Genomic DNA, 14,982 nt, shown 5'->3' with positions numbered 1-14,982 from the left:
CCTCTCTTTGGCTGGAAAAATGGCTGTGCTTTTCTGTGGCTATGTACTGAGCTAACATAATCGCAAGGTGTGCTTTCGCTGTAAATCCTTTTTGAAATCAGACACTTTGGCTGGATTAACGAGAAGTTTATCTTTAAAATGGTGTATAATACTTGAATGTTTGAGGAATTTTTATTATGAGATTTCTGTTGTTTTGAATTTGGCGCCCTGCAATTTCACTGGCTGTTGGTTAGGTGGGACGCTAACGTCCCACATATCCCAGAGAAGTTAAGACTGTTGGAAGAGCATTCCAGGTGAAGCTGGTTGAGAGAAAATGCCAAGTGTGCAAAGAGTACAGGGTGGCTATTTGAAGAATCTGAAATATAAAATATATTTTGATTTGTTTAGCACTTTTTTGGTTACTACATGATTCCATATGTGTTCTTTCATAGTTTTGAAGTCTTCACTACTATTCTATAATGTAGAAAATAGTTTTAAAAAAATAAGAAAACCCTTGAATGAGTAGGTGTTGCAGTTTGGATTTACGCATCCTGAAAATAAACGCTTAGACGGCAAAGGCTTTCTGTGGCAGAAAGATCTCTGTAGAACCATTCCCATCCCTTACAATGGGCAAAAATATAGGTTAATTTGTGTGCATATCTCAGCAAAAACACTGTTATTCCTCATACTTTTATTTCCCTTAGCCTAATTACGTCAGCAAATTCTGTATTTAAAATCTGATATGCCAACTTGTGTCTTTGAAAATAAATGTAATAAGCATTTATGGACAGTGATGAATTTAGGCTAAGTCATAAAATGAGAAATGCCCCTTGCCTTAAATATCCAGTTTTGACATTTTAGTATAGTGCACAAGCTGCTAGGCAAAAAAGGTAAGCATAACCGCAAAAGATCTTGCCTATGTAAGATGGCAAGGTTTTGCAAATCAGCCTCAAACACCTTAAAATTGATATTCATTCGATTTTTCTTGAATTTGGGGTTAATTGTGTAGAAATCAAATGTCACCAGAACATATTCAAACTCCCAGTATTTGGGGAAAAGATCAGGGGTGGGAAGCCAACCCTCTTGGAGAGCTACAGGTAACTGACAAAATAAAGGAAACGCTTGAGTAAATAAGCGATAAAGCATATTGAAAGCAGGTGCTTCACACAGGTGTAGTTCCTGAGTAAATAAGCAATTAACAGCCCATCATGCTTAGGGTCATGTATAAAAATGCCCAGTATTTTGGCTACCATGGAAAAGAACTCAGTGACTTTGAATGAGGGGTGTCTGGCCAGTAAAAATTAAAGATTAAGATGGGCAAAAGAACACAGACACTGGACAGAGGAACTCTGCCTAGAAGGCCAGCATCCCGGAGTTGCCTCTTAACTGTTTTAACACTTTTTTTGGTTCTACATGATTCCATATGTGTTATTTCATAGTTTTGATGTATTCACTATTTATCTACAATGTAGAAAATGGTCAAAGTAAAGAAACTCTTGAATGTGTAGGTGTGTCCAAACTTTTGACTGGTACGGTATGTACTTCAGATATTTCTGCAATTCATTTTCAATACATTTGCCAACATTTCTAAACATGTTTTCACTTTGTCATTATGGGGTATTGTGTGTAGATGGGTGATTGTTTTATTTATTTAGTCCATTTTGAATTCAGGCTTTAACACAACAAAATGTGGATTAAGTCAAAGCGGTATGTATACTCGTTGAAGGTACTGTATCTACATGAATGCAGGTTAAAGTGACTATGTAAGTGACTATGTATCAGGATTGATGATGATGATAATAAAGAACAGCGTAGCAGAAGCATATGATGAGTGCAAAAGTGTGTTTGTGTTGTGTGTGTGAAAGTGTGAGGGAGTGTGCGTGTGTGTGTATATATAGTCTGTGAGTGTGCATAGGGTCAGTGCAGATAGTCTGTGTAACCATTTAATTAACCATTTTAGCAGTCTTATGGCTATTTAGTGGTCTTTTTGTTTGGGTGTAGAAGCTGTCTCGGAGCCTGTTGGTCCGAGAGCCAATGCTCTGGTACTGTTTGCCGGAGGGTAGCAGAGTGAACAGTCTATGGCTTGGACACATGCACATTTGTGGCCTGCTGGAGGTCATTTTGCAGGGCTCTGGCAGTGCTCCTCCTTGCACAAAGGCAGCGGTCCTGCTGCTGGGTTGTTGCCCTCCTACGGCCTCCTCCACGTCTCCTGATGTACTGGCCTGTCTCCTGGTAGCACCTCCATGCTCTGGACACTACGCTGACAGACACAGCAAAGACCTTCTTGCCACAGCTCGCATTGATGTGCCATCCTGGATGAGCTGCACTACCTGAGCCACTTGTGTGGGTTGTAGACTTCGTCTCATGCTACCACTAGAGTGAAAGCACCGCCAGCATTCAAAAGTGACCAAAACATCAGCCAGGAAGCATAGGAACTGAGAAGTGGTCTGTGGTCACCACCTGCAGAACCACCCTTTATTGGGGGTGTCTTGCTAATTGCCTCTAATTTCCACCTGTTGTCTATTCCATTTGCACAACAGCATGTGAAATTTATTGTCAATCAGTGTTGCTTCCTAAGTGGACAGTTTGATTTCACAGAAGTGTGATTGACTTGGAGTTACATTGTGTTGTTTAAGTGTTCCCTTTATTTTTTTGAGCAGTGTATATATATATACCAAACACTCAATCAAACAGACTCCAACCTCTCCACAATGGCCAAGACCAGAGAGCTGTGTAAGGACATCCGGGATAAAATTGTAGACCTGCACAAGGCTGGGATGGGCTACAGGAACAATAGGCAAGCAGCTTGGTAAGAAAGCAACAACTGTTGGTGCAATTATTAGAAAATGGAAGAAGTTCTAGATGACGGTCAATCACCCTCGTCTGGGGCTCCATGCAATATCTCACCTCGTGGGGCATCAATGATCATGAGGAAGGTGAGGGATCAGCCCAGAACTACATGGCAGGACCTGGTCAATGACTGAAGAGAGCTGGGACCACAGTCTCAAAGAAAACCATTAGTAACACACTACGCCGTCATGGATTAAATCTGCAGCGCACGCAAGGTCCCTCTGCTCAAGCCAGCACATGTCCAGGCCCGTCTGAAGTTTGCCAATGACCACTGGATGATCCAGAGGAGGAAATGGAGAAGGTCATGTGGTCTGATGAGACAACAATAGAGCTTTTTGGTCTAAACTCCACTCGCCGTGTTTGGAGGAAGAAGAAGGATGAGTACAACCCCAAGAACACCATCCCAACCGTGAAGCATGGAGGTGGAAACATCATTCTTTGGGGATGCTTTTCTGCAAGGGACAGGACGACTGCACCGTATTGGAGGGAGGATGGATGGGGCCATGTATCGCGAGATCTTGGCACAAAACTCCTTTTCCTCAGTAAGAGCATTGAAGATGGGTCGTGGCTGGTCTCCAGCATGACAACGACCGCGAAACACACAGCCAGGGGCAACTAAGGAGTGGCTCCGTAAGAAGGTTCTCAAGTCCTGGAGTGGCCTAGCAGTCTCCAGACCTGAACCCAATAGAAAATCTTTGGAGGAGCTGAAAGTCCGTATTGCCGCAGCGACAGCCCCGAAACCTGAAGGATCTGGAGAAGGTCTGTATGGAGGAGTGGGTCAAAATCCCTGCTGCAGGGTGTGCAAACCTGGTCAAGAACTACAGGAAACGTATGATCTCTGTAATTGCAAACAAAGGTTTCTGTACCAAAATATTAAGTTCTGCACTTCCGGGTTGGAGCGAGTAGTCGCATTTTGCTTCGCTCCACAGGTAGTATTACATTTCATTTCATTTACATTACAGTACACGGTTTGATTTGTTTGATCTTAGCAAATTTTTCTTAGCTAGCTACATAGCCGTCTTTGTATCAAAGATAATTGTGTAGTTTAGAGTAATTATCGAGGTTAGCTAGCCAGCTATTTTCGTCCTTCTAACGTAGTCACACTGCTAGCTAGCCAGCTAGCCAACTTCTACCGAATAGCAGCACTGTAGAAACTATTCATTACAACGGAACGACTTGATTATGTAGTGTTAGCTAGCTACATAGTTGTCTTGCTGTCTTTGTATCTAAGATAATGTGTAGTTTAGAGGTAATTATGCGAGGTTAGCTAGCCAGCTATTTTTCGTCCGCCGCGCAGCCGTTCTCCTACCTAGTCCAAGCACAGCAGCTAGCCATGCTAGCCAACTTCCTACCGAATAGCAGCACTGTAGAAACTATTACATTACAACGGAACGACTTGATTAGTGTAGTGTTAGCTAGCTACATAGTTGTCTTTGCTGTCTTTGTATCCAAATAATTGTGTAGTTGAGTAATTATCAAGGTTATCGAGGTTACCTAGCCAGTTATCGAGGTTACAGCCAGCTAACTTTCAACAAAGTCAACAACGCAGCCACTGCTAGCTAGCCTATTTCAGCCAGCCAGCGTACTGTATTCATTTGTCAATAAGATTTTTTTGCACGTAGCTTAACTTCTGACATTCGAGACGTGTTCCACTTGTCATTCAATTCCTTTGCATTAGCGTAGCCTCTCGTAGCCTGTCAACTATGTGACTGTCTATCCCTCTTCTCTCTCCTCTCTGCACAGACCATACAAACGCTTCACACCGCGTGGCCGCTGCCACTCTAACCTGGTGGTTCCCAGCGCGCACGACCCACGTGGAGTTCCAGGTCTCCGCAGCCTCTGGAACTGCGATCTGCGGCCAACAAGGCAGAGTATCTCAGCCTATGCTTCCTCCAGTCTCGACTTCTTGGCACTGACGGAAACATGGATTACCACAGTAACACTGGCTACTCCTACTGCTCTCTCCTCGTCTGCCCACTCGTGGTTCTCGCACACCCCGAGAGCTTCTGGTCAGCGGGGTGGTGGCACTGGGATCCTCATCTCTCCCAAGTGGACATCTCTCTTTCTCCCCTGACCCATCTGTCTATCGCCTCCTTTGAATTCCATGCTGTCACAGTTACCAGCTCTTTCAAGCTTAACATCCTTATCATTTATCGCCTTCCAGGTTCCCTTGGAGAGTTCATCAATGAGCTTGACGCCTTGATAAGTTCCTTTCCTGAGGATGGCTCACCTCTCACGTTCTGGGTGACTTTAACCTCCCCACGTCTACCTTTGACTCATTCCTCTCTGCCTCTTCTTTCCACTCCTCTCCTCTTTTGACCTCGCCCTCTCACCTTCCCCCCTACTCACAAGGCAGGCAATACGCTTGACCTCATCTTTACTAGATGCTGTTCTTCCACTAATCTCATTGCAACTCCCCTCCAAGTCTCCGACCACTACCTTGTATCCTTTTCCCTCTCGCTCTCATCCACACTTCCCACACTGCCCTACTCGGATGGTATCGCGCCGTCCCAAACTTCGCTCTCTCTCCCCCGCTACTCTCTCCTCTTCCATCCTATCATCTCTTCTCTGCTCAAACCTTCTCCAACCTATCTCCTGATTCTGCCTCCTCAACCCTCTCCTCTCCTTTCTGCATCCTTTGACTCTCTATGTCCCCTATCCTCCGGGCCGGCTCGGTCCTCCCCTCCTGCTCCGTGGCTCGACGACTCATTGCGAGCTCACAGAACAGGGCTCCGGGCAGCCGAGCGGAAATGGAGGAAAATCGCCTCCCTGCGGACCTGGCATCCTTTTCACTCCCTCCTCTCTACATTCTCCTCTTCTGTCTCTGCTGCTAAAGCCACTTTCTACCACTAATTCCAAGCATCTGCCTCTAACCCTAGGAAGCTCTTTGCCACCTTCTCCTCCCTCCTGAATCCTCCTCCCCCTCCCCCCTCTCTGCGGATGACTTCGTCAACCATTTTGAAAAGGTCGACGACATCCGATCCTCGTTTGCTAAGTCAAACGACACCGCTGGTTCTGCTCACACTGCCCTACCCTGTGCTTTGACCTCTTTCTCCCCTCTCTCTCCAGATGAAATCTCGCGTCTTGTGACGGCCGGCCCCCAACAACCTGCCCGCTTGACCCTATCCTCTCTCCTTTCTCCAGACCATTTCCGGAAGAACCTTCTCCCTTACTCACCTCGCTCATCAACTCATCCTTGACCGCTGGCTACGTCCCTTCCGTCTTCAAGAGAGCGAGAGTTGCACCCCTTCTGAAAAACCTACACTCGATCCTCCGATGTCAACAACTACAGACCAGTATCCCTTCTTTCTTTTCTCTCCAAAACCCTTGAACGTGCCGTCCTTGGCCAGCTCTCCTGCTATCCTCTCAGAATTACCTTCTTGATCAAATCAGTCAGGTTTCAAGACTAGTCATTCAACTGAGACTGCTCTTCTCTGTGTCACGGAGGCGCTCCGCACTGCTAAAGCTAACTCTCTCTCCTCTGCTCTCATCCTTCTAGACCTATCGGCTGCCTTTGATACTGTGAACCATCAGATCCTCCTCTCCACCCTCTCCGAGTTGGGCATCTCCGGCGCGGCCACGCTTGGATTGCGTCCTACCCGACAGGTCGCTCTACCAGGTGGTGTGGCGAGAATCTGTCTCCGCACCACGTGCTCTCACCACTGGTGTCCCCCAGGGCTCTGTTCTAGGCCCTCTCCTATTTCTCGCTATACACCAAGTCACTTGGCTCTGTCATATCCTCACATGGTCTCTCCTATCATTGCTATGCAGACGACACACAATTAATCTTCTCCTTTCCCCCCTTCTGATAACCAGGTGGCGAATCGCATCTCTGCATGTCTGGCAGACATATCAGTGTGGATGACGGATCACCACCTCAAGCTGAACCTCGGCAAGAACGGAGCTGCTCTTCCTCCCGGGGAAGGACTGCCCGTTCCATGATCTCGCCATCACGGTTGACAACTCCATTGTGTCCTCCTCCCAGAGTGCTAAGAACCTTGGCGTGATCCTGGACAACACCCTGTCGTTCTCAACTAACATCAAGGCGGTGACCCGTTCTGTAGGTTCATGCTCTACAACATTCGCAGAGTACGACCTGCCTCACACAGGAAGCGGCGCAGGTCCTAATCCAGGCACTTGTCATCTCCCGTCTGGATTACTGCAACTCGCTGTTGGCTGGGCTCCCTTCTGTGCCATTACCCTACAACTCATCCAGAACGCCGCAGCCCGTCTGGTGTTCAACTTTCCCAAGTTCTCTCACGTCACCCCCGCTCCTCCTCTCTCCACTGGCTTCCAGTTGAAGCTCGCATCCGCTACAAGACCATGGTGCTTGCCTACGGAGCTGTGAGGGGAACGGCATCCGTACCTTCAGGCTCTGATCAGGCCTACACCCAAACAAGGGCACTGGGTTCATCCACCTCTGCCTGCTCGCCTCCCTACCTCTGAGGAAGTACAGTTCCGCGCTCAGCCCAGTCAAAACTGTTCGCTGCTCTGGCACCCACAATGGTGGAACAAACTCCCTCACGAGCGCCAGGTCAGCGGAGTCAATCACCACCTTCCGGAGACACCTGAAACCCACCTCTTTAAGGAATACCTAGGATTGGATAAAGTAATCCTTCTAACCCCCCCCCCCCCCCCCCTTAAAAGAGTTAGATGCACTATTGTAAAGTGGTTGTTCCACTGGTTATCAATAAGGTGAATGCACCAATTTGTAAGTCGCTCTGGATAAGAGCGTCTGCTAAATGACTTAAATGTAAATGCTTTTCTGATGTATCAAATACTTATGTCATGCAATAAAATGGTAATTAATTACTTAAAAAATCATACAATGTGATTTTCTCGATTTTTGTTTTAGATTCCGTCTCTCACAGTTGAAGTGTACATATGATAAAAATTACAGACCTCTACATGCTTTGTAAGTAGGAAAACCTGCAAAATCYGCAGTGTATCAAATACTTGTGATGGAATTTATCATGGAAGAATGGTGTTGAATTCCTCCAATAGAGTTCCAGACACTTGTAGAATCTATGCCAAGGCGCATTGAAGCTGTTCTGGCGGCTCATGGTGGCCCAACACCTTATTAAGACACTATATTGGGGTTTCCTTTATTTTGGCAGTTACCTGTACCTCAAGGCAGGATTTGCAAAAGTCCTATTTTCAAGGGATAGTTAATCCAAATGAATGACATATTTACATGTTGGTTTCTTAAAGTCAAGGAGAGACTGCAATTCGTACTATGGTTAGCCACTGCCACCAACCATTAATATCATATACAGTTAGCATACTCTAAATTCAATGGCCAAATAATCTGAAAGTAACTTAAACCAAGTCGTTGAGTTTTGAGTGTGTATATTTAAAATAAACCTTAATACATCTGACCAGTGCTTTAAAAAGGGCCTAAGGCTAAACCATGAGAAAACATGTAGATTTGCAGGAAATTAGCTTTAAAACTGATTTTTTTTCCTGGGCCGGACCCATGGAAAAACTTGAAAACCCTGGAAAACTTGGCACCCCTGAATAATACTATAGGTTATAATAATACAAGATATTATACGCTTACCAACATTCGCAGAGGCGTCTTTGATCTCTTCCCCTGGACATGTTGGTAACCTTAGCAGCAGGATAAACGCCCATACGCACACGATGCACTCTAGAAACACAATTATCAAAGTTAATTAATTGAGAAACAACCTATAATAACCATTGTTGGCGACTTTGATTAAATATGTTCGGGGGTGAATTAGTTGTAAGGAACTCACCTCTCATTGTAAGATTTAATGCATAAAACGCAACTTCAACGCGCGCGCTCTTCTCATTAAGGCAGTGCAACAAAACAAGTAGTTATTAGAGTTCTCTCATAAATAAACACCCATACCCGATACGAAGTATTTTCTGACAGGAACCTGTTTAGATACCATCTAAAAACTGACAAGTCCACACAGATTTACATACAGGACATTATGACTGCGAGAAAGTAGGAGCGAAACGAGCGGTGTAGCTCCCCATCTCCTGGTTCACTTCAGTATGCAGCCTACTCAACACCCAGATTGGCTAGTGTACAATGTAGTTTACTGGCTCCATCTATTGGTTATTATGAGGGCATTACAATCCAGGTGAAGATTCTTTAAACTAGTATGAATACTTGCTTTTCTTGCAATTGCAATATCCTTCAATTTTGCAAATGACTCACCCTGAAAATCATCATCATTGTAAGTGTAACCAGTATAGAGGTAAAATGGTTTTATATTGGATATTCAGTTCTCTCCTCAATAGCTATTGAACCAAACATGCCATTACTATGAACATAGTATATTCTGAATCAGGGGTGGATGGAGAAAAATCCACATGAGTTTTTATAAATAAAAAAAAACGATTTCAGATTTCAATCTTCAATAGCTCTTACACGAAGCGTTCCAAAGACTATGAAAATGACATATTCTGGATCAGGGGAGGATAGACAAAAACGTACAGAGTCATCATTTAGGATGTGGAGTTCCAGGTCCCAGTGGGAATTTACAATGCAGGAGGAAAAAAATAAGAATAATAAACAAACTTTAAAAAACACGAGGCTAGACTTGAACTTGCTTTTAGGCTACGTCCATTTGGCGCAGGCCTACATGTGTAACAGTTTAACTGTAGTCCGTCCCCTCGCCCCGACCCGGGACCCTCTGCACACATCAACAACGGTCGCCCACGAAGCATCGTTACCCATCGCTCCACAAAGGCCGCGGCCCTTGCAGAGCAAGGGGAACCACTAGCTAGCCATTTCACATCCGTTACACATGCAACATGCTTCTGAGTATCCCGTCATCTGCAGTGGGGAACTTTACGGAAAGAAACCTTTTATTTTTCTTCTTCTGTGGGTTTTATGGCGGACTACACCCCCAAAAAGTGTATAGCCACTACAAACTGGACAGGGTTAAAACATTTTTCTTTAAAGAAAATCCATATGTGATGGGGAAAACAAACTTCATCCACCCAAATAAAAACAAAAACAAAACTCCCACTTCTTCCTCCCTTCAAATCTTTGCATATGGCTCTAGCCCAATATTGGACTAAAGGAGCCTAATGTTACTCCTTAGTCCAAGGACCTTACTTGTTCTGTTTAAAGTGTGAATTGGCTCTTGGAGCCAAAACAGCCAAATAATCCAATTAAACCTGATTCGATTCTCAATTGTAGTATGGTTCTAGAAACATAACCGGTTTTAACTCAGTTGCAGCCAACAGTATTTGTCAGACAGTGAAAACACATTTGTGGTGTCTGTGCTGACATGGTAAACATCTGTCGTTCTGCCCCTGAGCAAGGCAGTTAACCCACTGTTGTTTCTGTATGTTATGTCGGATTAAGGAATAAAGACAGACACCAATGTTAAYTTCAATAGCCTTGTTAAGCATTGTACAAGTCCCTACGCGTGGAGTCTGGGGAACAGTCCAACTAGTCGATTACCTATCAACCAGACTCCGTAACAACTGTTCCCCCGGCGCCGAAGACGTGGATGTCGATTAAGGCAGCCCTCCGCACCTCTCTGATTCAGAGGGGTTGGGTTAAATGCGGAAGACACATTTCAGTTGAATGCATTCAGTTGTACAAATGACTAGGTATCCCCCTTTCCCTTTGTCAGGTTTTGGCCAGGACTGTTCAGGTTTTGTTCACTAGATGTCCCCCTTGCACCTTTTTTGTACTTTTTGTTTTTCTTGCCCTAATTATTGTTTGCACCTATAAGTCATTCCCTTGTTAGTATTTAAACCCTGTGTGTTCCTCAGTTCCTTGCTCAGTGTTTGTATGTTAGCACCCAGCCCCAGCCTTTGTGATCATTTTTCTCTTGTTGGATTTTCCAGAGGTTCTCTGGTTTTGTTCTCGTGTATTTTTGGATTGGTCTTTTGAGGTTTGTTTTTTCCCTTGCTGTTTTTACCACTTTGTGGATTTTCTTTGTATTTTGGAAGATATCTATTTTTTATTAAACCACCATCTCTAGTACTGCTGTGTCTGCCTCATCTTCTGGGTTCTGCCCATTATTAGTGACTGTTTCTCGCACCGGGTCCTGACACCCTTTCCTCCGTTTACAAACAGATGTTCGGAGATGCAGATAGCTAATTAGCACAGGTAGTCGACTCTGTCTTCAATCTGTTTTCCGTAAGCAAGCGCTGTAACATGGAAATATGGTCGTGTGGGAACACTAACCCTATAAAGGTGTGTATCAATTTAACCTTTTTTTAATGATTTCTCGCAAATATAAAAGATAGTCGTTATGCTTCCAAACCGCAAAGCGGTGTGTGTTGCTGTTCAGAAGCTTTGCGGCTCTTAACAAAACTCCCCCCTACAGAAGACACCTTCATCCAATGACTCTTATGTGTAATGTAATGAAACTGAGAGTCGTGATCAAGGACTAGTACGTCCCGTGACAATACTCCACGCAATTCCTTCAACGAGAAGTCTTTCAGTCCCAGGAATCGCTACAACGCCTCCACAATGATATCTATTTTCCTGGACTTCCTGTCAGTGCCATTTATCACCATAGCTATAAAGACCACAAAGTACACCTTCTTAACCTGTAAAATATCTGAGTCTTGCTGGTGAAAGGCAACCCCTGCAGCCTGCAGTGAAGGCCTATCCACCACTAGGGCTGTTACGGTGACCTTATTGCCAAACCTGCGGTCACAAGTCATGAAGGCAGTCAAATTCCATGTGACCGTTTAGCCATGGTAATTAGGCTTCTCCAAGCTCTGATGCTGCTGATGGTCATTAATAGCCTACCAAACTTTCGAACTGCCTGGTACTCAGCACTCTATTGTCCCTCTAAACACTCTGACATCAATGCAAATGTAATCGAAAATCTAATCAAACACTCCATGAGAGCCCATGAGCTATTGTTGCGCAACATTTCTATAGGCTATGCAATTGCATGAGAAAAAACAAAGTGATCATCTTTCTATAGGCTAGGCTTACTATATTTATTTCTCAACTTTCCTAATATTAAGCACATTGCTTCTCTTTAAAACAGGAGTATAGCCTACCTGGCTGACATGAAAATCAACCACGGGAAAAGTGTCTCTATTTAAGTGCATAGATGACATGTATTTTTTTCCGCTGCCACTGTTTTGAGACAGGTGCATGATAAGGGTCCATTCTAAATCAAAACAAATTTCCCACATATATTATTTAGTATATGTAAAGACAAGATTAAATCAAGAATAGTCTGCTGGGTGACAATACTAGCCTATCACTTTTGAATGATGTATTATCACTTGTGAATGATGCCCAGCGTAAGGCAAGAAACAATGGCTTTTTTTGCGACTTTTTCTAATCATAGTCTCACACCTCATGTAGCCTAGCCCATAGGCCTATATGTTTTGATAACGTTTGTATCACAACTAAAGTGGCCAAATAACTTCTTAAAATGAAACACATGAATCCGCTTTACAAGGGGTGTAGAGCCTAACTGGCATACATAAGCAGCGCGTGAGTTTCAAGTTTGGGGAAGATAATTTTCTCCATAAAAATGCACCTTTATAATAAAAGCATTACATGCATAATCACATTTGCGGTCACTTTTGATAAAGGTGTTTTCCTGCTAATGGAACATTCGCACTTATAGCCTACTACCATGTGCACATTGCTGCGCTTATAATGTGAAGAAGAGTTTATCAACATTTTAAGCTAAACGTTCTGATCTGTTGTGTCAGCTTCATTGCGTAAAAAAGTTTTTGGGATGCTAGTGGTTGTATTAATTTGGGATCTATGGCATCCTACAATTGTTCCTGACTATGTTTGGAATATTTATTTATTGCACAGAATAGGACAACTTTTGTAATATGGGGGATAGTAGATTGACATAGGCTAGTACTTTTGCTGTTCGTTAGGCCTACTCATCTTGTTGGCTGATGAAAAGTAAATGTGGACAGTTCTTCCAAATTCTTCAATACGCACCTCGGATTTGGATAATGACACACGCAGTGGCTTTCCTGATTTGTCTGTCTTCACTTGTAGCCTGTGAGAAAGACCTGATCACGTGATGGAGAGCCATGTGAGTGAGATGTGCTTCAGAGCACGCAGCATTATCAAGTGCTTGTCAAATTGTGAATGAGAGACTGATGAAGTTTAAACAGCCTATGCTGTCTACTATCTCTTATTTTTACACACAATACCCCATAATGACAAAATGCTAGATTCATTATTTGATCATTTTAATGGGTGCAGAACATGTCAGTTCATGCTGCAAGAGCCCTGATAAGTTCTGGAGGATGTCCTCCAACCTGTCATAATTACTGTGTATGTCTAAGGAAAGGGGTGAGAACCATGAACCTCCTATGTTTTGTAATGAAGTCAATGTACCCAGAGGAGGATAGAAACTAGCTGTCCTCTGGCTACACCATGGTGCTACCTTACAGAGTGCTGTTGAGGCTACTGTGGTCCTTTATTGCAAAACAGTGTGTTTAATCAATTATTTGGTCACGTGAATATATTTAGAATAGTTTTATCTAAAAATGATAAATTTTTTATGTTTCATTGTTTTTATTTTTATTAAATTCACTGAGGATGTTCCTCCCCTTCCTCCTCTGAGGAGCCTCTACTGACACAATCTGTACACAAACCATTCACATGCTTGCCAACCAGAGATAATGATGAGTTTAATGTACAATGTCCTAGTTTCAACTGAACAAACAGCACCTCTTCCTTCCTAATCGGACCTTTGAATCTTGTTCCACAGACCTTTCTTTGGAGGGCATATAAATGTTGGCCCTTGGGCTCGCTGTCTCAACCCTTCTGCCACACATCTATCATAATGGCTCTAATTTTACATTTTGCCTCACCTATACCCAGGGAAGCAATAATTTAAATCTAGTTTGAAAGCCCTTTTGGCTATCTGATCTACTTTCACTACCGCCCACTCCCGAGTGGGCTCAGACCCAGCAGAATCGCACTTCTACACCCAGTCTCTCCATAATAGTAGGTCACTCCTATTAGATTTGCCAGATGATAAACTATTCAATACAGACAGGGAATCTGAGCATACTACAATTCTGACAGGTTGAACATCCTCTACCCACTGGAGGGCAACTACTATCGCCAACAGTTCAACAGAGTAAACTTAAAGTTCATCTGTTAGTCTTTGATATATCTCCACATCAAATTCAGGAATGTAAACTCCTGCTCCTGTGCGACCACTATCTGGGTCTTTGGAGCCATCTGTAAAAAATGATAAAAGCTTCTACCAGTGTAATTGTTAACCAGTACCATAGAGATAGATAAATGACTCATCTTTATATCTGTGCCATTATAGCGCCTGTGACAGCAGGGCATCGCTATTGAGGCTACTACCCTTAGGAATCCCCAACCATTTGACTACTCTGACTACTTTAAAATGGTGGCAGCATGGTGGAAGCCCTCAATGGCCCTGCCCATGCTAAAATGGCCTTTGGGTCACTAAAGGCCTCTATCATTCTCCATGACCAGTATATTATTTTTCTTCTTCTCTAAGGTTTTATGGCGTACCACAACTCAGTGCTGTATTGTTGCCACCAACTGGATGGGGGTGAATAAATTCACAAAAGAAAAGCAGTGTAGGCTGCAGTGTAGGCCTACCGGTATTCACTACCATGGGACCTTTACAGATCTTTCTACCTGTTTGACAGCCTCCACATAGAAGACTCTCTAAAGCACCCTGATTTTGGCAATCTCTTTCACTCTAATTGGGCATTCCAAGGACTTCATTTCATGATCTCCACCACAGTTACTGCACTTTGCTCCTTCATCATTCTCTCCTGCTACACATTCTTCTTCATAGTATTTTTTTCATACATATCCCACACATTTGCATCTTCTTCTTCTTCGGTTTTTAGTGGCAGACTACAACCAAGAAAAGGTGTATTGCCACCACCTACTTAATATTTTTGCAAGAAAATATTAATATTAACTACCAATTTTTTAAAATAAATTCAACTCTGCATTCATTTCCGCCATTGTTCCCTCTCCCTTCGGCAGACACTTGATACATGTCCAAACATTTGACAGTGACTGCATTGCAAAGGCCTGTATACAAACACTCTGACATTACAGAAACCTGTTTGCACCAGCCCTTTTGTAGCCATAGATCCTCCTACGGAGACTAACCAAAGATGGGTAATCCAATGAAACAGCACAAAATTCAAAAT

At 43.6% G+C, this 14,982-nt stretch overlaps 1 protein-coding gene across 2 annotated transcripts in view; it reads right to left on the bottom strand.

Annotated features, from left to right (window-relative positions):
* The window catches only part of LOC111974857 (prostaglandin G/H synthase 1), a 50,747-nt gene extending 41,910 nt beyond the window's left edge, over positions 1–8,837 (bottom strand). The window contains exons 1-2 of one of the 2 annotated variants that reach the window (XM_024002917.1): positions 8,589–8,837; positions 8,390–8,479 (exon numbers count right to left, since the gene is read on the bottom strand). In XM_024002917.1, coding sequence (XP_023858685.1) covers positions 8,390–8,479; positions 8,589–8,595 — 97 coding nt within the window. In that variant the 5' untranslated portion in view covers positions 8,596–8,837. The remainder of the gene's footprint in view (positions 1–8,389; positions 8,480–8,588) is intronic. The other variant, XM_024002916.1, reaches the window with a different exon arrangement.
* Positions 8,838–14,982: the final 6,145 nt, after the last annotated feature.

This window comes from Salvelinus sp. IW2-2015, linkage group LG15 (genome assembly GCF_002910315.2).
Source record: "Salvelinus sp. IW2-2015 linkage group LG15, ASM291031v2, whole genome shotgun sequence".
NCBI lineage: Eukaryota > Metazoa > Chordata > Actinopteri > Salmoniformes > Salmonidae > Salvelinus > Salvelinus sp. IW2-2015.
The sequence above is the reverse complement of the archived record's forward strand: the minus strand, read 5'-3'. Positions and strand labels throughout refer to the sequence as shown.